Here is a 23,625-nt window from a genome sequence, read left to right as displayed (position 1 = left end):
CTGGTCATTCCAAACTGCAACTGGGGAAACTTCTGATTAAAACCAATTGGATTTTAATTGTTGCGTTCAAAACATCCACTGGGGTAATGTTTGATTTTAAAAAAAAGGGGTTTCTTAACTGGTTCATTCCAAACTATAGCTAAAAATTCTCTACTTAAAGACAAGGTTGCATTGTCTACTCTTTGTCTACTAAAATTCGAACCGAAAACCAACTAGCTCTTTACTGGTTCACTCCAATATCCAACGAAACCTCCTCCACAGCTGCCATAATTGAAGAACAATATCCTTCGTGTTATCCCTCGTTATGCATCTTTTTAAAAAAAAATTGTCGACAGTGACAGTTATTTAATTGTATTTTTGTGTGTGTGTGTGTGTGTGTGTGTTGTCAGTTAAAGAGCATGCTCCACAACATCAACTTCTTCCTGGACTCCCTGGTGAAAGGAGACCTGAGGGAGGTGAAGGGGGTGAGCACTTTATCTTTACTTTCTGTCACATCACCTGGTCGATACATGTAAACCCTCCTCAGGTCAGACTGGACGGACTGATAAACCTTAAAACACACTTTAGTTACAAACAAGAGTTATTACCATATGTTCTCTTTATGGCCTCAGGATGGCGCTCTGTGTCAGTGAAATTAAAATCATGTTTCCTCCTCTGACTGTCTCTTTGTAGGATCTGAAGAAGCCTTTTGACAGAGCATGGAGGGACTATGAGAGCAGATTGTGAGTCATGATCACACTGGATTATCTCAGCACTCTGATAGTGTTTTCATTCACACTAGTATCTCTGTTATTATCTGTTTGTCAGAGTATCCTGCTGTGTGTTTGTGTGGGGAAATATCATCATCATAGCCTCTGAGCGAGCATGTTTTTATTTTAATTGTAAAATATCCTTTTCTAATACCGACAGATCAGGACTTTTGACCAAAATAATATTTTACTTTGTCTCTTGAGGCTTCAAAGAACAGCTGGATAGAAGAATGTTTGTAAATGGATCCATTTAAAAAGATGATTACAGTAACTGTTAATGGATTATGATTGACAGGTTACAAACCGTGTGTGTGTGTGTGTGTGTGTGTGTGTGTGTGCGTGTGTGTGTGTGTGCAGTAAGCAGGTGGAGAAGGAGAAGAGGGAGCTGGCTCGTCAGTATGGGATGGTGAGGAGCGAGGTGAGCGGAGGAGAGATCGCAGAGGAGCTCGAGAAGGAGAGACGCTCCTTCCAACTGAGCATGTGTGAGGTCAGTAACTCCGCCTCCATCTTTAACCCCGCCTCCTCCTACTCCTCCACCTCCTGCTCCTTCACCTTTACCTCCTCAGTGTTCTTCTGCTTTCTCCTTCTTTGTCTTTTCCTTCTCCTCCTTCTCATTTTTCCTCTTCATCCCTTACTCCCATTTTCTCTCCTGTTCTTTCTCCTCATTCTTTCCCCCCTCTTTCTTTTTGTCTTCTTTCTTCTCCTTTCTCCTCCTCATTCTTCTTCCTTCACATTCTCCTCTTCTTCCTCTTTTCCCCTCCTCTTTTTCCTTCTTTTTCATTCTCCTCCTCCTCATTCTTCTTCCTTATTCTATCCTTATCCTCTACTTCTATTTCCCCTGTCTTCTCCTTCTGCTTTCCTCTTCCTCATCTTTTTCCTCTCCTTCTTTCTCCTCCTCGTCCTCCTCTTCCTCATTCTTCCTCCTTTTCATCCTCTTCTTTCCTCTACTTTTTCCTTTTTTCTTTTCCTTCTTCTTCTCCTTCCTCTTCCTGTCCCTTTCTTTTCCTTCTTTTCTTTTCCTCTCCCTTCTCCTCCTCTTCTTTCTTCTTCCCTTTTGATATCTTTGTCTGTTTCCCTCTTCTTTCTTCCCCTTCTTCTTTCCCCATCTATTTCATCTCTACTTCTTTCTCCTTCTCCTCAGTCTTCTTCCTTCTCATTCTCATCCTCATCTCATCTTCTTCTTCATCTTCTTTCTCCTCTTCCTCCTTCTCTTTCTTCCCTCTTATCCTCTCCTCTCCACTTGTTTATCTTCTTCTTTGTCTTCCATCTCCTCCTGCTAATCTTCTATAAACTTCTCCACCTCCTCCCCCCCAACTGAAACAAACCCATCACTAATATAAAACATGCTGCCCTCTATCTGTCCAATAAATACACTCCTCTCCCTCTTTCTCTCTCTCTGTCCAATAAATACACTCCTCTCCTTCTTTCTCCCTCTCTGTCCAATATTTATTGGACTCTCCCTCTGTCTCTCTGTCCATCTCTCCGTCAGTATTTGATTAAGGTGAACGAGATAAAAACAAAGAGAGGAGTCGACTTGCTGCAGAACCTCATCAAACACTACCACAGCCACAACAAGTAAGAACACACACACACACACACACACACACACACACACAGAAACAAGCCCACATGCAGTAAACTGACTGTATTTACTGTATCTGTGTATCTCTGTGTGTGTGTGTGTATAGTTTCCTGCAGGAGTGTGTGTCCACCACTCAAAGGCTGAAGCAGTACATGGAGGAGCTGAATGGAGTCCTGACCACGGTATGATGACAAGTACTCTTCTACACTGTGACTGTAATGAACACTGCAGGCTGTAGGAGGTGCTAACAGACTGTTGGAGTTATAATTGGAGTCAAAATAGGTGGAAAACAATGTTTGCTTAATTTGATTATTTATAATTTGACACAACCATTAAAGTTTTAGGGTGAACCACCAAATAATAATCAATTTTCAGATACAAAATGACTCATTTTCTTATAGGCGTGATGATTTTAGATATGGACATGTAGGAGAGAGACATCTGTTGGTGTTGTAATCAATATTTGATTTTCACAAAGATAACACAAACACAAAATAAAATGGGTACCTTTAAAAAAAAAACTATTAAAAAATTAAATATCAGTAATAACAAACTTAGTTAGAATCTTCTGATAATTAAATCTATGATGAGAATTTGTCATTTGAACACTAAAATGTATAAATTGCATCTTAAGTACAGACACACAAAATTGACTGAACAACATTTAGTTAACGTGTAACACCTAATCATGTGTACATGATGGAAACAGTTGAAACATTGTGGAGCACAATGTTAAACACAATACCAACAGTAACAAAGCAGAACCACACAGAAAGCATAGAGAGGCTTCCAGTGGTAGAAAGTAACTTATTACTTAGTAACTTATTCAATGCATCATTAAAATATAAATCAAGAGTATAATATTTTTTACTCTGAAATGGGACATTCAGCATAATAATTACTTTTACTTTTTTAACTAAAATATATTTGGATAGTCTTGTGCTTTACCTTTACACTTTTTTAACAGTATGTTGACACTGTCGTTGTTTGCGGTCACGTGACTGTTATGACGCGCGAAATTCAAATGGCGGCAGGAAGTGATTAATCCATGTAACTCCACTGCGTCAATTAGAAGTAGAGGAAAGTAAGTAACTACTTTAAATGGACCTGCAGGCGGCTGGTGTCGTCACAAAATGGAAACTCGTGTTGGATGTGATTTATACAAAACAAAGAGAAGCGATTTTTCCCACAACTTGACCGATTTCCTGGTGTGGACACGATCGTTACAACCTCGAAGTCCAGACCGCCGAACGTTACTAACGTTACACGGTGAAACGATGAAACCGCACAGGAGTCTGATGGACTATAACTGTTTTATGTGCGGCACGACTGAAACAGCTGCTGTCTTATTTTTGGCTGGGTGAGTAAATGAGCTCCAGTGTAACTGTATTTTATACTCTGTACATGGATCCACGCTACTAGCTAACATTACAAGCTAATGTTACTAGCTAACGTTAGCTAACATTAGCTAACCACAGGTCTTGCCATACGTTGTTAAAAACCTGGGTTGTGGATAAATACCAAAAACACAGAGAAGTTGTCACAGTACATTTGGCCGTTTACAAACAGTGCTTAGACACAAATATAGATTAAAAATAAATTAATTAAATGCATATGAACATTTTAAGCTCAAATGATTGTTTGTTTTGTTGGTATGCTAATTACACTTTAATGTTTTCCAAAGGAGATTATCAGAAAAGGTGACCTGTGAAATATTAGTCATACACTATAATGAACTTAAAATATATATATATGTATATATATATATATATATATATATATATATATATATATATGTGCATAGTTTTTTTCCGGTAACTATTCCTTTTAATGCACATGTAATGTGTGTGGGGAAATATACAAATGTGAATGTGTAGTATTATGTAAATACTTGGTCTGATATTACAATAATGGAGCATCATCAGGTGATCAGAGCAAAATTTAGGCCCAAACAGGAGGTTACTTAACAAATGTTATTCATGCATATTTTTCTGCATTCATTAAAAAGGCTTTCATAGACAACAATATTAAAAACTGTTAATTTACTAATGCATTGGCCAAATGACTTTTCATCCTCATCAATTATTGTTATAAAAAATATTCATTCAAGTGTCCCAGTCCCAGCTTACAGTGGAGTATATATGAGAATATCCATATTGATTGATATTTATGTTGAACATGTAAAACAAAACAAAATAACAATACAAATGAGCAATAACCTATACATCAAACTCAATGAACAGATTCTCATAAGCAACAAAAAAAATAGAATCTTACGTGTTCAAAAAAGTATTTGAATATTGAATATCTATATTGAAATGTGACTGTTTTGGTTTGCATTGTTTTTATTTACTTGCTCTGTAATAATCAGCTGCTCCCACCAATATTTAGTGCCATGAAATTGCTTTTATGTAAAAGTTATAGGAAAGATTCTGTTTTAGCTTTAGGTAGGTGTTTTGATATCTGTCCGTGCTGGAGACAGCCACCATCAGGAGAAAGCACGTCTTCAGACAAAAACATAACATATTTGAAGAGAATGAAGAGTTGTTTTCAACTGCCAAGACATTCATTAATATGTGCGTAGAAACAGCTTCATCACTTTCTCCATGATGAACCTGGAGGCAAAGGTATTTCCTTGTATGGAGAAATTGGGGCGTGGCAGTTTGCTGATTGCAAGTTGCCTGCCCTCCCTCTGGACAGCACACCGATGTATGACCTCATATACAAAGAAGCTGTGTATTATATTAAAGATTTCAGTACTTCTTCCCCCACTAGAGGTGTTACTACACACCTATAACTGTCACATGAGCTGTCGTGTGCCTGCAGGTGAAGCAGCGTCAGGAGGAGGAGAAGAAGCAGCTGGTGACTCTCAGAGATCAGCTGAGGCCTGTTGTCCACACAGAGCAGGTCAGAGACACAAAACAATGACACCAGCTAACATTATGACACTGTTCAACAGGTTATTAATGTGTGTGTGTTGTGTTAATGTGTTTGTGTGTAGGACTCTTTACCTAAGCAGGTGTACAGTATGCATCAGCTGCTGGGAGACAAACAGTACGGGACAGAAAGAACAGGATTCCTCTACAAGAAGAGTGATGGGTAAAAAAAATTAAATAAACACACATATGTACACACTGAACACTGACCATCAGTATTAGTAGTAATAATACTGGTAGTATTATTAGTAGTCAGACTAAAACTGTGTCTGATTGTGTTTCAGGTTGAGGAAAATGTGGCAGAAGAGAAAATGTTCAGTTCACAACTGTTACCTGACCATCGCACACGCTACGGTGAGCTCATCTGTGTTTGTGTGTGTGTTTGTGTGATGAGCTGTAACCTCTGACCTTTAGCATTAAAGTTGTGATCCTTAACTGAAAACACACTTCATCATCATCTTCTCTGTCCCTTCCAGCCTAACAAACCTCCCACCAGACTCAACCTGCTCACCTGTCAGGTCAAACCCAGTGTGGAGGACAAGAAATGCTTCGACCTCATCTCTCGTAAGACACACGCACACACACAGACACACAGACACACAGACAGGAATACAGGTTTACATATAGATACAGATATACAGATATAAAATGATAAAATAATTCAGAAAATTACATAAAATACATTTCCCCAGTCCAGGGGGTATAAATGTGATGTGTATGTGCAAAACCAACAGTGCAGTCTCCAGATATTCCAGATCAAAGTAACATACAGATGGAGTGTATCTGAAATATTGATCTGTATATGTAAATTGTTTTACATCAAATTATCTTGCATTATCTTCCATTATTTCCCGTCTAAATGGATGTGTTATCGGTGCTTTGATGTATCTTTAAAAAGTATAAAATTAATTCTTGAATCATTTTGTTAATAAGTAATTCATGAGCTATGGTTAATTGTCAATAGTAATTTGATTTTAGTAAATAAAAACAAACATTTCTGTTGTGATAAGAGGGATAACACATGTTATAGAAGGTGTGCTTTGAGATTTTGGCTTGCCCTTTGGTGTGTCTTGGGCACAAAAAGTTTGAAAACCACTGCAAAATACAACATGGATGTTTGGTTAGTTTAGTTGCCAAAAATGTATCCACACCTACCAACCAATCAGAATCCAGAGTTCTCAGTGGTTGTAATATAAATGCACACAAGTATATGTGTTAATATGTCACTCAGTGTATATAACAGACACGTTTTCCTCCAGATAATCGTACCTACCACTTCCTGGCAGAGGACGAAGCAGAGTGTGTGGCGTGAGTCAAAAATAAACTTTGTTGTTATCTGTGGATAAATTCTGATATCTGGTATCATCCTGTATTTATGTTGATTTGAAAAGGTGAAGTATCAAACCTTAGTGTGTGTGTGTGTGTGTGTGTGTGTGCGTGCGTGTGTGTGTGTGTGTGTGTGTGTTCAGCTGGATCTCGGTGCTCAGTAACAGTAAGCAGGAGGCTCTGAACGTGGCTCTGGACGGAGGGAGGAAAGGAGGAGGAGGAATTGGGGAGAGCAGCGTGGAGGATCTGACCCGGGCCATCACTGATGACATCAGACGAATGCCAGGAAACAACAGCTGCTGTGACTGCGGAGCTCCAGGTAGTCAGTCAATTAATCAATCAATGCATGTTTATTCAACCAGGTTGTGCCATTGAGATGAAAATATTCACAGTCAGACAAACAGGCAACAAATACAAGGATCCAGTCGTAACATACACCATACAACTGTCAGAAAACAAGTCCACAACCATTGTCCTTTGTTCCGGAGTATAAGTACTTTGTTTGTTTGTTTTTTACTATGAAAGTAAACCTGGTAAACCCACACATATTTAGGTTTTGGACAGTTGGTCTATCAAGTTAATCAAGCAAATAACTGGAAGATTATATGATAATAAAAATAAATTAAAAGATTGTTAGTTGCAACTTTAATTCTTTCTCAATGCTACTGTCAGTGAAACTCATCTAATGTGACAGTAACCTTTAATTCTCTGTCTTTAGATCCTGGATGGCTCTCGACCAACCTGGGCATCCTGACCTGTATCGAGTGTTCAGGGATCCACAGGGAGATGGGCGTCCACGTCTCCAGGATCCAGTCTCTGAGCCTGGACAGTCTGGGGACCTCTGACCTGCTGGTAGGCCTGAGGTCAAACCTCACTTATAAAATCAGTTTTCTAAACATCTTCAACTTTTACTGTCCTGTCGTAACATAAGCAAAGCTCTGTGATTGGATGTTTCTCACTGAAATGCACCCTGGGAGTCATAGTTTACATCTCCTTTTATGCTTTTATGTCCACAGTCTTTTTACCTTTGAGTCTTCATCAAAGAACAAACTTGATTTCAGACCTTGAATAAAAGGCTCTGTTTCTGTTTTTCTGTTGTGTGTGCAAGTGAGCAGGAAGTGAGACAATTCTGTCTTGGAGTACCTTGAAAGGTGCTCTATGAATAAAATGTATTATTATTATTATTATTATTATTGTTATTATTACTATTATTATTCTCTCCCAGCTGGCGAGGAATGTCGGTAACTCTGGTTTTAACGAAATACTGGAGGCGAACCTGCTGAGTCCGTCACTGAAGCCGTCCCAACACAGCCACATGTAAGACACACACACACACACACACACACACACACACACACAGGTGTTTGTTATTCCAGTGAAAATATATCACCTTTAATAAATGTCATACTGTGTGTGTGTGTGTGTGTGTGTGTGTGTGTGTGTGTGTGTGTGTGTGTGTGTGTGTGTGTGTGTGTGTGTGCAGGGGAGAGCGTAAAGACTTCATCGTGTCAAAGTATCAGGACGTTTATTTTGTGAGGCGGAGCCACAGCTCGAATGCAGCGCTGCGACTCGGCCTGCAGGAGGCGACCAAGAACTGCGACATCTACAGTCTGATCCAGCTGTACGCTCAGAGGACGGAGCTGAGCCAGCCGCTGCACATACACATACAGGTACACACACGCACACACACACATATACAGTTATTTACATGAAAAGCCGTAGATGTACACACAGGTGTGCACACATACAGGTATACACACATACAGGTACACACAAGTTGACACATACAGGTACACGCTCATGTACAAGTACACACATGTACGACCACACACAAAGGTACACACAGGTATGCACAATTACAGGTACATACACATACAGTTATATACACGAAAAGCTGCACACACACAGGCACAGGTTTACACACACTAGTACACAAATTAAGACACACACCATTAAAAAACATGTAAACTCCAATAAAAACATACACACACATTTAGCACTTTTTTTCCATGCCAACAGGAGAGAGGGGAGACAGCGCTTCATCTAGCCGTCCTATTGGCTGACAGAACGTCGCTGCACATCCTGGACTTCTTAGCTCAGAACTGGTCAGTGTGCTCCAACGACGTTTATGAGTGACATCATCTCAGTGTGTGTTGATGTGTTCACCTGCGTGTTAATGTGTTCACCTGCGTGTGTGTATGTTTTTGTCTTTAGCTCCAACGTGGATGTGCAGACGTCATCAGGAAACACAGCGCTGCACTACAGCTGTCTGCACAACAAGAGCGACTGTGTGAGACTGCTGCTGAGAGCCAGGGCCAACATACACATCAGTAATGCACACACACACACACACACACACACATTTGTACTCTGTACAGTTGAGGACCCATGAACACAATTCGTGAAGTGAAGATGTCCTGAGACAGTGAGGACTTTTTTTTTTTTAAAGTGAGGACATTTAAAAAAAAAAAAAAAAAAGTGAGGACATTTTTTTTAAAAAGTGAGGACATTTAAAAAAAAAAGTGAGGACATTTTTTTAAAAAGTGAGGACATTTTAAAAAAAAAAAGTGAGGACATTGTTTTAAAAAAGTGAGGACATTTAAAAAAAAAAGTGAGGACATTGTTTTAAAAAAGTGAGGACATTTAAAAAAAAAAAAAGTGAGGACATTTTTTTAAAAAAAAGTGAGGACATTTTTTTTTTTTTTAAAGTGAGGACATTTTTTTTTTAAAAAGTGAGGACATTTTTTAAAAAAGTGAGGACATTTTTTTTAAAAGTGAGGACATTTTTTTTAAAAAAAAAGTGAGGACATTAAAAAAAAGTGAGGACATTTTTAAAAAAAAAAAGTAAGGACATTAAAAAAAAAAGTGAGGACTTTTTTTAAAAAAAAAAAAAAAGTGAGGACATTTTAAAAAAAAAAAAGTGAGGACATTTTTTTAAAAAGTGAGGACATTTTTTTTAAAAAAGTGAGGACATTTTTAAAAAAAAAAGAGGAAATTTTTTTTAAAAAAAGTGAGGACATTTAAAAAAAAGAGGATTTTTTTAAAAAAAAAAAGTGAGGACATTTAAAAAAAGAAAAAGGTGAGGACATTTTTATGAAGTAAGGACATTATGTTAAAAGTGAGGACTTTTTTTTAAAGTGAGGACTTATTTTTTTTTAAAGTGAACACATTTTTATGAAGTAAGGACATTATGTTAAAAGTGAGGACATTTTTCAAAATTACAGACTTTTATTTTGGAAAGTGGGCGTTTTTGGAAAATGAGGACACTTTTAGAAAGTGGAGACATGTTTGTAAAGTGAAGACATTTTTGGAAAATTAATTTAAAAAAAATGAGGATGTTCTTGGAAATTCAGACTTTTGTGGAAAAGTGAGGAAATTATTAAGTTGAGGGTCGTAACTTTTCAACTTGTCCTCACATACGTAGATTTACATGTGCACTTATGTTGTTGATGATTTTGACGACCGAGAACATCTCCGTAACATTTTCCTTGTTTGTGTGTGAACAGAGAACGAGTTAGGAGAGACCGCTCTGGACGTGAGCCGCAGGTTGAAGTACGGCCACTGTGAGGCGCTGGTGAGGTCTTCGCTCTGATCACACGTCTCCACATGTGACTGTTGGTTTAGCGTTAAACTCACTGTTACTGTGTCCTGTTTGTGCAGCTGCTGCAGGCCCAGTCCAACCAGTTTGACCATCACGTCCACGTGGAGTACGAGTGGAGGCTTCGCCATGACGATCTCTATGACAGTGATGATGACTTCGACGAAAAGGTAACCATGGCAACTGGAAGCCTGCTATTAATGTGTTTTATTCCTTCTTTGTCATTTTCATTTAGTAGTATGACTCTCTAACTCCTCCTCCTCTGTTTCAGAATGGTCCAGTGAAGAAGGAGCGCTCCTTCTCGTCCACCTCCTTCACTTCCTCCTTCTCTTTCTCATCCCGTCCCTTCACCTTCAATCAGTCCGCCTCCTCCATCAGCACCCCGCCCTCCTCTGGAGTAGCTGGAGGAGGTCTGCTCAGTGTGGGGAGGAGGCTTGCCATGGCCATGGAGCTCCACAGCCGGCCCTCTGGCTGCGCCTCCAGCCCGCCTCCTCCTCCTCCGTCCTCCCCTGCACCTCCACTGCCCCCAAGGGTCAAAGGTCAGCTCAGATACTGATGGAAGAAACTATTTCATTAATTTACGAAAAAACAAACCATAAACTTCCATCTCTTTCTGTCGTCCTCCAGCTCCCACTGTTCCTCCGCCCCCACCTCCCGCTGGGGGGGAGGGAGGTGGGGAGGAAGAAGACGAAGACGGGGAGGTCTTCATGTCCCTGACAGGAAACAGAAAGTTGACGCCTCCTCCTCCCATCGCCGTCCGACACAAGAGGAGCTGCTCTGAGTCCAGCACGCATGGTAACATCTGAGAGACACGCTGCAATTAATGTGTCCAAGTGACACTGTGTTATTAACTCTGTGTGTGTGTGTGTGTAGATTACGGGTTGCCAACCAGTCCCAGGATCTACAGCGGTCCAGACTCCTCCTTTAAGAAGTGTGTGTGAGTATCTGAGACACACTGAATTTTAACATGAATTTACATTTAATTACTATAAACAACTCCAGAGTAACGAGGCTCCTGATTGGCTCTACAGTGGAATGATGTCATGCCAGCCCCGACACCTGACAGTCTGGATTTTTTATTTTTAATGCAAAAGTTTAAATACCAGGGCTGCACCCGACTCAGAATTAAGTCAGTCGAATCAGATTTGGCCGTTTAATATGAATATTTGACTATTAGTTCCTTTTTTTCCAAGTAGAGTTTGAGAGTATGAACAGGGTTCATGAGGGTGACAGCAACATTTACGTAATCTAGAGAACAAGCCAACTTACTATGCTAATGACGGGTCAGATATGTGCAACAATTTTTGCAAACACTAGACATCAAACAAAAGCCAGAGACTGTCGCATTTATTTGCTGTGTTCTGTAAACTTACCACTTCTAAGCAGAAGGCAGAAGATGATGTTACCTCAGAGCCTGAAGGGGGCGAAGCCTCTCCTCCTCTAGGCAGCTGCCTCCCTCTCATTCAGACTCACTGGTTCTGGGTCCACAGCTGCCTGTAGAGAGAGCTGCCAGAGAGCAGCGTGAAAGTGAGGAGCACTCACTCTGCAGCTGTTTCTGGCGAAGGAAATGTTCAGAGAAACAAAACAAAAACCTGACAGCTCGGTCTCAGTCCGACTGATCATTGAATCTTCAACCTTTACGGGCCAGCCTTATTAAATACCATCTACCATAAAACTTGAATTAGTAGCCCATGTACTGCAGCCAGCCACCAGGGGGCGATCAAGATGCTTTGGTTTCACTTTTTGGAAGCTGTCATGTCGTCCATCTTTTTAGTTTATCAGTTTCATTTAAAGAACTTAATCCTGTAAAACCTTCCAAACTTGATAGAAACCTTTTTGGTGGGTTCATCTTTACAAAGTCTTGTTTTTTTGTCCAAATTTTGTTCAAACTCACAGAGCTTTATTTTGAATTTAGGTCAGATCCCAAAATGTCCAAAGATACAAATATGTCTGGCTGAGTTTTGGTCAAATGTGTCTAAAGTGATGCAGCAGATTGAAATATTTCCATTTAGTAGAAAGGGTGAGCCATTAAAAACACAAGAGTCTTAGATATTTGAGTGGAAACAGAGAAATCAGAGAACTTTAATGTTTGGACAACATGATACGGCAAATGTTGTTTCACAAATTTAAAAGAACAGAGGAGGATATTTAAGGTTAAATTAGGGGGGTTTGTTCTCATCAGTTTGTACTGAAGCATGAATAAGCTGAAACAGCTCTTTGTCAGCTGAACTGAGAGACTTTGCTGACCTCTGGTGGACTGAAGCTGAATTACAGGTCATAAATCTGTCTCCTTTCTGTCTGTCTGTCTCTGTCTCTCCAGCCCGGCATCTCCTCTCAGCTCGCTGACTGAACGACCAGAAAGAGGTACGTCCTGTCCAGAAACGTCCGTGTCTGTTTTATCAGTCTGGAGTCTGATGAATCTGTCATGTGTACTAGAGATAAATGATCACAGCTCACTGGAGCTTTAACCAGAGGAGGAGGATCAGCTGGAGGCCGATAAAATTAGGTTGTAAATTTTATTTTTTCATCAAATACTTTAAACAGATGAGTTTATATTTTCATCTGGGATGTCACTGTGCTTTGTTTGCTGTAGTTTTTAATCAAGAGAAAATTAATTGCAAACTAATCCATCAGTTGTTGATTATTTAATGATTCAAGCTTCTCCAGTGTGACATTTTCCTGGTCTTACATTATACTGAACAGACAAAAGGAATGTGATGACATTGCCTTGAACGTTGGTGATATGTTATGAACATCTTTTCCGGCAAATAAATCATTGACTTAATTGAGGTTCTTGCAGATTAATTAATAATGGAAATTTTCTTTAGCTGCCCTACTTTATTTCAGAAGTGCAAGTTACATTTCCAGCTGCATATTCTGCTTTTTTTTTTTTGTTGCATTTCTACAATATTCTTCATATTCTGTTCCCTTTCTACCTAATTTATAGCAAAAATATGTATATTGCTTCACATATATTCTAGAAAAAATACCTAAAATTTTTAAAAATCTAAACTGTCTAAGGTATTACCAGTAGACTGAAAGAAATAAATCTCATTCTTCGCCTTTTTTGAAATAATATTCGTTAAAATACCCTGACATCAAAATATCTACATTATTTTTCTCTCTCTTTCTCTGAGGTTTTCGGAGGGCAGAAAGTGACGATAGCTCCTCCCACTTCCTGCACTCTGCAAAGAAAGCCCCGCCCAACGGGTCTCCCACCAGTCAGCGCTCTCAGAGCTTTGAGCATGACAGCAGACGCCCCGCCCCCCAGCCGCTTCCACGCAGATCATTGGTGAGACCTTCAAAAACCTTTAATCCCTAACGACCAGCTCGAACAGTCTTTGCAGCCACCTTGTCACATTTTCTTCATCAGTGAGCATTTCTTCTGAAACGAAACCCTTTTCTAATAATTATTTATTATTCATATTAGTAGTAGTAGAATCATTCTCAGTGTTATTTGCTTCCATCCACCAGCCTCGGGGTGCGACGAGTCGTCGGGTTGAGGCGCTGTACGACTGCCAGGCCGACCACCACGATGAGCTGAGCTTCTCTGAGGGACAGGTGCTGGTGGTCCTGGGACAGGAGGACAGTGATTGGTGGGTACGTATCATCGTCCTGCACTCTGATTGGTGCTCCCACTGGAGTGGACTATTGTTCAGTCTATTAACAGGTAAACAGTGTTTTTATCTCTCGCTTTGTGATAGGCTATAAACTATACACAACAAAGACAGCAACAGCTGTTGCCTTACAACACTTAGAGGACATAGAAATATATTAAAATATTAAAAATGTGCCACAAAGATGAGACAAAACTAACATGTAGCTTTTGTTGACTAAAACTAACAATAATGAAATGACCAAACTGTGACCCTTTAGCACCGAGAGTTGAAAAATCTTCAACTTTGGGTAAGAATGCCACGCTTGTAACTGTCACTTCAGCCGTTCACAGTATTTGTTCCTCCTCCACTGTGACTGAAGTGCAGAACAACAACTAAAATGGAGGAGAAATGATATACTGTATACGTATTATGTTTCCTCTCACGAACCCACACCTTTCCCTGCGTGCATCACCCTTCCCCTTACCCAAAGAAAATACTCTACCTTCTACTGATGTGTTTACTTTTGCGGATATTCTGTATCATAGCAACAAGATGCAACCAAAATGTCTCAGATGAAAAAAAACATTGCACCTCCAAAGCGCTTCAGGTGCTCCCAGTTTGCTGTCTTCTGAGGAGCACCTGGGGCCGTATTCACAAACATTCTGAGACTACTCTCACAGAGCTCCTAACGTAGCCTAAAAACTTTATTAAGGAGTCCTAGTGTAGGAGTGATTTAGGGAAGTTCTCAGAGAAACTTTGAGCAAGGAAGGAACAGAAACTTTTATCTGAGTCAGTAGGTGTGGTCGACCCTGTTGTTAGACATGATGCATTCTCTTAACAGATGTGATTGGTTGTCAAAGACGCCCCCTTGTGAGCCTTAACTTTAAGGGGAAATTCTAAGAAAACATCAAAATCGTTTGCACAAGGAAGCTTTGTGAATACGGCCCCTGGCATTTTCAGCTGTAAAAAAAAAACGCTTTGGTGGACATGGGGCCAAAGGCTGATATACGTCTTGTAAGAAAAAGAAAAATCTAAATTTGGTGCCAAAGTTTACATAGTTGTGTGGAGTCTATGTTCAAGTTTCTCTTAATGTTCAGTGGATGTATAAATGTAAATCAAGTGTGTGTTTGTGTGCAGCACGGTTACATCGAGGATGAACCGGACCAGAGAGGTTTGTTTCCGTCCTCCTTCGTCCAGCTGCTTTTAGACTGACATGAACCTGGACCAAGCCAGACCAGGACCAGTGCAGACGCCAGACCAGTACAGATCCAGACCACATCAGTCAGCCTGGAGAACCAGAACCTGGGGCTCAGGAGAACCGACCAGATCAGTACTGAGCAGCAGAATCTGAACCCAGGTCAGACTTTCAGGTTCCTGTTTCTCTCCACCTCCCAGGACTGGACTGATCCGTCAGCCTTGGCATCTATAGCAACCGGTGTTTCTTATGCCTTCTGTTACCATGGAAACGTCACAGATGACCTTTCAGTGAAGAATCTGTACTGGACTAGATCTTTATGTAGCTCGGGTCTCGTGACAACGTTGCCACAGAGACTGCCTCGCACAAACCCGATAAGCAACAACTCAAGTCTGATGTTGACGATACTTTTATTTATTTATTTATTTATTTTTAAATACAAAATATTTTATTAAGCGCACAGATGCTTCACTTCAAAATAAAACAACCCACTGGACTTTTATTTTGAAACTGAAGTGAACAACTTTTTTCTGTTTTTATTTATTGTAGCGTATTTATTGTAATTGATCTGGTGCCGCTTCTGTCCCGTGACAGGCTCCGCCTCCTCGGGTGGGGCTTACAAGGTCCAACAAGTGACCAGAGCACAAAGGACTGTGGGATACTGAAGACCAAAGAATAAAAAGGTGGATGCTAGAACATAGACACCGAATGGGTCACCGAGTGAAACTGGCATACTGCGCGAGCGTCAACACTTCTGTTAACAGCTAGCTATTTTAAGCTAGTAGTTACTTCAAAGGTGAATCCCTGTGCATAACAAATTCTTATGTAGATTATTGCTGCGTTTGACGTCATATTTATTCACTACATTGCGTTGTACCTGGGTTTAAATAACTGTTGAATCATGTCGACGCTTGTACAGTATGCCCATGTTGACATTCGGTGACTAGATTCTAGCATCTGCCCGATAAATACCAGTCGTCTGCTCTAAATTCGAGTAACGTCTGAGGAGGCAGAGCCTGAAATGGGACACAGCTGACGCTTCCAGCTGCCTTCGATGTCCCAAGATATCACAATGCCTCAGTGAGTACAGCAGTGTATTGCTGCCACTTTTACTAAAATAAATCTGCTCAGTTTCGTTAAAAACAGGACAGTTTCTCGATTCAGGGTTCCTACGCAAGTATGGAAATAAATTTGATCAATTTCCAGGTATTAAAAAGTATAGAAAATGAAAAATAAAGTATGGAAAAATATTTATGTTTCCAGACTATTTCCACTGTTCTAAAATACTGCTTTCTAAAGGAAAAAACACCGACGTCTCGTTACTGCATCGCTTGCACCCAGAGTCCCAACCTTTGTGCCTCAGCCCGGACATTGAACTTACCTGAGTTTTTATTTGCATGCCATTATGGTACTTGGCTACAATCGCCTATTAAGAATAATTAAATATGATGTGAAATATGATACACGGATATATTTACTCAGATGTCGCATATTCTCTGAAAAAAACGCTGAGAAGTCTGGAAATTAGGGTATGGAAAAGTATGGAATTTTGAAATTCCAAATGTGTAGGAACCCTGTCAATTTAAAAATAATGTTTTCTTTAATAACATTTTTGTTAACACTACATACAAAATCTGTCATCATTCTAATTTGTTACATCTCATGATAGATAAAGAAATGTATTTGTGGTAATAAAAATGTTTTTTCCTGAAGCAGAATAATTTGGTATCTAGTGATTAAAAAAAAAACAAAAACATAATTGACCCTTTGCTAAGGCCCGCCCCTGGACACAGACCAGCTTATCATAACGTAGCATTGGGCCAGCTCAGACCAGGATGTCAACAACACAGCTGTGCTCCATTGACTCTGATGTAATCGTTTCAGATTTCCTTCATTTTCAGGCTGGTTTTGTGGATTTGGAGCTAAATGTTATCGTGTATTAATGATACTCGTTACCTGGAGAGGTTGGAAAAAGATATACGTTTCTTCCCTGTTCCAAAACCAAAATCAAACCCTGAAAAGTGTAGGGTTAGCTAGCTAACTACTGAAGATATAGCCTACTGAATGTATAGACATGCTGCTTTTGCTTTTTAATGATTATAACAGTGAATCAAAGACCGACCGATCCTTCAAACACAGAATGTAGACCCCTCTGTCTGCTTCTCTCTGGAATCACTGTTTCATTTATCCAAAAATATGAGAATATTTCTTTAAGGAGTGCAGTTAGTTTCACTGTGTGACCATCACAAAGGGACGGGGCTTAGTGAAAGGTCAATTACATGACTGATACATCTTACACTAGAAACTGAGATGAATGTTTTTATCATGGTGGCAGCAATACATTGACGAAAAGGAACTTTTACTGACGTCAAATTTTTGAGCAAAACCTTTCACATCTGGGTTTGATTGTGTCGACATTTACCTCCAGAGTTTGATAGGAAAAAAAACACTTTAAATTTTGTTTCATATTTTTTATTTCATTCAAAGTGACAGCGCTGGGTTCATGTTGTTTTGAAATATCACAGTGCTTCTGTCTGTTTGGTAGCTATGAATGAATTGATGATCAGCAGTTGGCTTGTTTGTTAAACTGACATTTCTTTCTATTTTATCAGAGTCACAGTTAAAGAACGATGAGCTGAATTAAAGCTATGATAACATATCATACATCATGATTGGTTGATTTAATCTGCACTTTCCTGCATTCCTGATGGAAGTCATTTCCAGACTGCACGGAACCTAAAAAGCACAACTTTGGATTTATACTCACAACACACTTTGAGTAAATCTTATTACTATAACTTAGTCTGCAAAATCTAAAAACCTTTCATCCGGATGTGAAGTCCAGCTCAGGACTCTGGAGGGCTGCTGCTCTGTCATTTAGTGGCTGAATGTTCCTCGTAAAGTGGATAATGTCCCAGTTTATCAGCAGGAATTTTTTCCCGGAGAAGCCAACAACGTGTTAAATCTCAGCAAGAAACTATAAAAACAAGCAGCAGATGTTTCAGATTAAACCTCAGCTTCAGACGACTCCACAGTCGAGTTTTAAGAGACCATTAGCTTGTCCAGACAAACCGGGTTAAAGTCTGAACTGCAGCTGAGTTAACGACACAGAAACAGCCTCCAGATGATAATTCAGCATTTGGGATTATTTATAAGAGGTCTCAGTCTGCTTTAAAAGAAGTGTTGGATCATCTTTAGACTCTCTTTTCCAACAGCTACGTCCAAAAAATTTTGTCACAACAAAGACAGATTTGTTGGATGGAGCTGAGGGAAGCTCAGCCAGGACTCTGTGATGGCAGGCGTTTCTCTCCTGTGAGGAACGACTACAAACTACGAGCACTTTATGTGACCTAGTTCTTTTCTAGCATATCCTGGCCTTTAGATGTTGCACCAGCAGGTTTGTTTGAAGCAGACCGACCTCTTTACAGAGCGATTTCACACTGGCAAGTTTGGCCTGAATCAAGGAGCTTTAAAAGAGAGATGATGATGTCATATTGCATCATATCATTAGGGTGCAACACATTTAGTGAAATCTGGTCTGCACCTGAGAAAATGCTCAACAGCTAACGCACTAACACAGAACCTGGTGATGATTGATTCGTTTGTCGGAGATGTCCACAGTTGGCCTCACATCAAAATGTATTTAATACGAAAATTTAATTCTGCAGTTATTGAAAAGGTCCATAAATGTCAAAAACAAATGTTTTCTATTTGAAAATGCTCTATTTCAGTGGTTCATAACTGGTGCGTCACGGTCCAAAAGTGGGTCACAGGTCCATTCTGAATAGACCGCAAGTGACTCGCAAACAAGTTTGTCAAAAGCACACACATTTTTAAGCACAGTGAATTTCCTGCACAGAGCTTTTATTATAAAGTGCCATTTCATGCTGTAAAATGAATGACTAACAGACAGCTACTTGACAGAGACCACAAACTAGCTTGATGACATGGCCAAATGCAAGTATGACACTGAATATATTAAACTGTGTGGACCTGGAACTAATGACTAAAATAAAATCTGGACCCTGTTGCTGTACCAGTTGGAAACCACTGCTCTATTTTCAGTCAATTTAAGCGTACCCAAAAACTTCTGTCAGGTGGAGCGCACCCAAGAGGGCTAAAAAAGAGCGCACACAAAGAGCAACTACACTTTATTTCTAGGGCCGTCAGCTGTAAACCTCCAATATCCCGGCTCAAGCTACATTGCTCATGTGACATATCTTGTAGCTCCCATGAGGTCAAAGATCGTGTCCCCACCTTCATTCAGTAGCCTTGGCATGAACCTGGAAACAGAGCGCAAAAATTTGGTATCATCAAAAGTTTTCTCATCTCGATCCCAAACCCGATTCGACCTGAAGGTAGTAGCTTTAATATAGTATCGAACATCTCTACTGGAAACTTCGAGTCCATGTTTGTGGTATTATTGGCAAAAAAACAAGCACAATCATAAAGCTAAAGATTGATGCGCTATTGCCAAACAAAACAGTGAGCAACTAAAAGCAGAGCACCGAGGTTAGAGAGCTAATATATACCTGGTTTTAGCAATTTGAACACGTAGACAAGCAACTGCAATACCAATGGCTTTGTCCATGTACTTTGAGTGTACATGGAAGATTAAAAACTATATCCACTAGAGGGCAGATAAGTTAATCTTCAAACTAATTTTCAGTAAGATTGTGGATGTTTAAACCATAAATCTGGAACTTTTCGCTTCCAGAAGCAATAACCTTAGCTGACATTACAGACAACGAAACATCACTGAAATACAAGTTGCTGCTTAGTAAAGCAACAAGTAAAGCAGATAAATCAGCTTCTGAAGTACAGATAATTTAAGGCAGAAAATTCTGAGCTACAGTGCAAAATATCCTTTTTGATAATTTCTGATTTTGCATGAGGTACATATCTGTGTTAATTTTGAAATAAAATGATAAAAAATATTTGTTGATGACCTTTTTACACAACAAAAATTAAGCAAAATCAATTAAATAGCAACCTCTGAAAGCAAATACTATGATATGTATTACAATTTCTGGCAACGCAAATAACTGTTACAATGTGCTGTTAAGGCCAAATGAAGATTTCATCATCTTCCATCCATGTATCCATAAGCAGGCCAAAATTTAGGATCGGATTTGTACCCTGATGTTACTCTTCAAAACACAGGGGGTAGACAAAACAAACAGTTTTAAAAAAAAAAAAGAAACTAAGTAAGCTATCTTAGAGTGACATCAAACTCCGATTCGGACTCACTCTTGCTCAGTGTGAAAATGTCCTGAAACTCCTGACGGTGTGAACGAAGCCACGAACATTCAGACGACTGTGACTGACAATCAGTTTTGTACATTCACAGTACACAGCCCTCTGCACGCTGCCCTCTCCCTTTAACAGGAAGTCCCTCCGGCAGCTGACCGACTCCTGTGCTTCCTGCTAGACTGGTCAGTAACTCTTCATTCTTCTGGTTGGTTATTTTTGGTAGGACTTACATTGCACTACATCCTTCTCACTCATCCATGCACCGCACACTGGGTGGTGTTACCATGATTGTTTGACTTTGTTCTTGTTATGTTTTGTTTAATAAATCTTTAGTTACAAATCGTGCACTGTCTCCTCCTCTTTGTCGCTCGCATCAACTGAGCTGAGTCAGGGGAGTTGCATCACGTCCGTCCCCGAGGTTCAACAGTCTGCAGCTTTATTCAGTAAGTCACATCTTCTTTAGTTGTTGTAGAGTTTAACTCATAGAAACAGAATGAGTAGAATGTACGTTAAACTGTTTGCTGTGGTCAGTTGACGAATACAGAAGAAAATGGCGACTTGTTGGTTGTCATGGTGACACACACGTCAAAGTGTGTCACAGTTTGAGAATGCCTATTTTTACCCTTGGTTTTTCCTATTAAACAGAAAAATACAACCGTGCACCAATCCAAGTTTCTCTCTTTTACCGAACTGACACTAACGTTAGCTTAATTGCTTTTTTACGTCATGGTAAAGCGAACTGCATTCGAACTCGGCAGGAACAAAATAAAACTCACCCAAACGGTCTTTGCTAGAATTGTTAGTCATACAGTTAGTTTGTCGACTGTTCCAACAATTGGCAACTTCGGTTTGATCGACCACGTTAGCTAATCTGCGTACTGTTTGTCCCCGCAGTCTTTTTTACCTCATTGTAACACGAACTGCATTCGAGCTTGACAAGCACAAAATAAAACTCACCCAAATTGTCTTTGCTAGAATTGTTAGTCATAAAAGTTAGTTTGTCTACTGTTCCAACAATTAGCAACTTTGGTTTGATCGACCACGTTGGCTAATCTGCGTACTGTTTGTCCCCCCAGTCTCCCCTCCCTTCCATTAAGCAGCGGTTCTCACTCGTTCTTTGGAGGCAGCTACACTAATGCGACATTGTGTTTCAACAAACATGCAATTAATAGCAAAAAAATAACAACGGAAATATGGTAGTTTTAAAAATAACGGACTGATTATTTGAAAACGTCCACCCACCACGTTTGGTTGTTACCGCAAAACCTCCCCTCAGTCAGTTAAGGACTTGATGCACATCGGTTTGTTTATGTTTAAGTTTACACAAGTGCGTTTAACTGCAGCTGAAGCAGCTACGTGACCCGCCCACTAGCAGCATGACTCGCCGACCATACCTGCACGTCAGTCCACGATTAGCCTCCCTTGCTCTTGGCCTGGAAGCAGAAGCCCCGACAAAAATGCTAAGTTGGCGATCAGCTAGCTATTAGGGTTGCAGCGATATACCGGTTTTAAGGTATACTGTGATATAAATGGTGACGGTCATCGTACTGTGTACATTTGCTCATCTACGATATTGGAAAAAAGAAGTGGACGGAGAATCTCACCTTTAGTTTGGTTATTTTAACAGGGGAGACTTTTTACACAAACTTCAATTAACAAATAATGTAAATTAATATAATATCATATCATAAGTTCCGTGAAACTGCAGTATCTTCAGAGACAGTTATCGTTCAGAGGAAATGTCATACCGCTGCAACCCTACTAGCTATGAAGTGTTAGGTTAAAATAGAAGTGGTTAAGGGTAGGGTGAGGGTAATGGGAACAGTAACGTGTCGTCCGTCTTCATGTGTTATTATTACTACATATGGCCACAAATTTGTTAACTACACTGTAGCGTTGTAGGTTCAGATAACCATTACGATGGTGAGATTGTCTTGTGCTAGTGGTGGGCGTGGCTTAAAGGCGTGTCGTGTGCACTACAAACGGAATGTGTCTGCAGCTATATGTGTCTCAGTTTATACGGAAGTTAGCGCCCTACAACAGTTGAAACAGCAACAGTACACATAAAAACTACCACCGCTCTGACCATCCAGCTTTGTTGATTTGAATGGGATTGTCCCCTTTACTCACTTTGTTTCTGTAGTTTAACTTTACTGCTGACCATTAACTTCAAGCTGAAAAACTTTGTCCTTTGAAACATATTTAACTCCTGTTTTGGACCGTCAGTGACATCAGCTGAAAACCTTTAGACTGTTGAATCATCGTGGACAACATGGCGAAGCTCAAACACGCTCCTCCTCCAGCTCCATATATGGTCGAGACAGGAAGTATCATTGGCTTACATTCCAGAAATGTTGACGTGAGAGAAAACTTCAAGACTCCGTTGTCCCGTTTCCAGTTCAAGTCTGTCAGGACGGAGAATTCCTCCAGATCAGGACGGTTGGCGTTAAGATACAGTTAGAATAAATGGATGGATTATAAATGATATAAAATATAAAAGTAACATTGTTGGACACAGAAGCGACAATGTGGCAACACTTGGTGCCATTTCTTCTTCAGGGCAAAGTGCTTTGATAAAAAAAAAGAGGTTATCCCTGTATAACGTCTATAAAATCCAATAGAAAAGATAGAAAAGGTCTGTGGTTGTTTCCCGCTCAGAGCAAAACTCATGTGGTCGATCCTCGCAGTCGCAGACGGCAGGACAGTCTGTCTGAACAGTGGAGGGTCCCGAAAAGCAGTTGAGCCGGAACTCATTTAAACCAGCAGGAGTCTGAAGGTGGAGGTGGTGGATTCAGCCCCTCCTATCCCCAAAGGCTCCGTCCACAGGTAATCCAGGTTTGTAAAAATGTTGCTGCCCATTTGCGGCTGCAGTCCAACATACCTGGACGTCTGACTCAAGCCAGGCGTGTAATGATTGACATGCAAGAACACCAGGTCTGATTCCTGTCCAAATCAGGCTGAAACAAACCATCATACATAGACGTGGCTTTAATTTGAGGACAGCTGCGTGTGCTGCCATCAGCCGCAATCAACCAGACTCAGCTGGATACCAGACGAGATGTAGCTGGTTCTTGGGCTCAAGAATTAAGTGGTGAATGATCTGCTGGTCTGTCAGCAGATCGGTCAATCAGTCCTTCAGTCAGTAGGTCAGTCAACACGTCTGTAAGTCTGTTTATAAGTCAGTCGGTAGATCATCAGGTGTGTGGGTCAGTGGTTGTGTCACAGGTGCAGAGTGATCTTTCCCTCCTTGTCGAGCTGATGGATGATCTCCGTTTCGAAGTCAGCGCTGTGCACGCCGGTCTTCCTAAAGGCTCCAGCGTAGCGGTTCTCCTCCCAGTAGTGATGCCAGTTCCCCTGCTGGTCAGCGCCGTAACCAAAGACAGACAC

The 23,625-nt window shown here is 40.3% G+C and overlaps 2 protein-coding genes across 7 annotated transcripts in view; one reads left to right on the top strand and one right to left on the bottom strand.

Annotated features, from left to right (window-relative positions):
• unm_sa1614 (un-named sa1614) overlaps nt 1–19,287 on the top strand; it is a 27,967-nt gene extending 8,680 nt beyond the window's left edge. Inside the window, exons 5-29 of one of the 3 annotated variants that reach the window (XM_050039469.1) lie at nt 390–464; nt 673–722; nt 1,107–1,236; nt 2,239–2,324; nt 2,438–2,513; nt 5,158–5,238; nt 5,333–5,430; nt 5,552–5,621; nt 5,744–5,831; nt 6,527–6,575; nt 6,737–6,912; nt 7,312–7,445; nt 7,819–7,910; nt 8,077–8,263; nt 8,613–8,698; nt 8,808–8,923; nt 10,100–10,167; nt 10,254–10,361; nt 10,463–10,730; nt 10,819–10,986; nt 11,065–11,128; nt 12,512–12,555; nt 13,329–13,483; nt 13,666–13,791; nt 14,928–19,287. In XM_050039469.1, the coding sequence (XP_049895426.1) occupies nt 390–464; nt 673–722; nt 1,107–1,236; nt 2,239–2,324; nt 2,438–2,513; nt 5,158–5,238; nt 5,333–5,430; nt 5,552–5,621; nt 5,744–5,831; nt 6,527–6,575; nt 6,737–6,912; nt 7,312–7,445; nt 7,819–7,910; nt 8,077–8,263; nt 8,613–8,698; nt 8,808–8,923; nt 10,100–10,167; nt 10,254–10,361; nt 10,463–10,730; nt 10,819–10,986; nt 11,065–11,128; nt 12,512–12,555; nt 13,329–13,483; nt 13,666–13,791; nt 14,928–15,002 (2,670 nt within the window). In that variant the 3' untranslated portion in view covers nt 15,003–19,287. Of the gene's footprint in view, nt 1–389; nt 465–672; nt 723–1,106; nt 1,237–2,238; nt 2,325–2,437; nt 2,514–5,157; nt 5,239–5,332; nt 5,431–5,551; nt 5,622–5,743; nt 5,832–6,526; nt 6,576–6,736; nt 6,913–7,311; nt 7,446–7,818; nt 7,911–8,076; nt 8,264–8,612; nt 8,699–8,807; nt 8,924–10,099; nt 10,168–10,253; nt 10,362–10,462; nt 10,731–10,818; nt 10,987–11,064; nt 11,129–12,511; nt 12,556–13,328; nt 13,484–13,665 lie in introns of all 3 variants that reach the window. The other 2 variants (XM_050039468.1, XM_050039467.1) reach the window with 2 other exon arrangements.
• The window catches only part of st3gal8 (ST3 beta-galactoside alpha-2,3-sialyltransferase 8), a 35,998-nt gene continuing 29,843 nt past the window's right edge, over nt 17,471–23,625 (bottom strand). For all 4 annotated transcript variants that reach the window (XM_050039473.1, XM_050039475.1, XM_050039472.1 and 1 more), the window contains exon 9: nt 17,471–23,625. In XM_050039473.1, coding sequence (XP_049895430.1) covers nt 23,458–23,625 — 168 coding nt within the window. In that variant the 3' untranslated portion in view covers nt 17,471–23,457.

Source organism: Epinephelus moara, chromosome 24 (genome assembly GCF_006386435.1).
Source record: "Epinephelus moara isolate mb chromosome 24, YSFRI_EMoa_1.0, whole genome shotgun sequence".
Classification (NCBI taxonomy): Eukaryota; Metazoa; Chordata; class Actinopteri; order Perciformes; family Serranidae; genus Epinephelus; species Epinephelus moara.
This window is presented reverse-complemented; position numbering and strand designations above follow the sequence as displayed.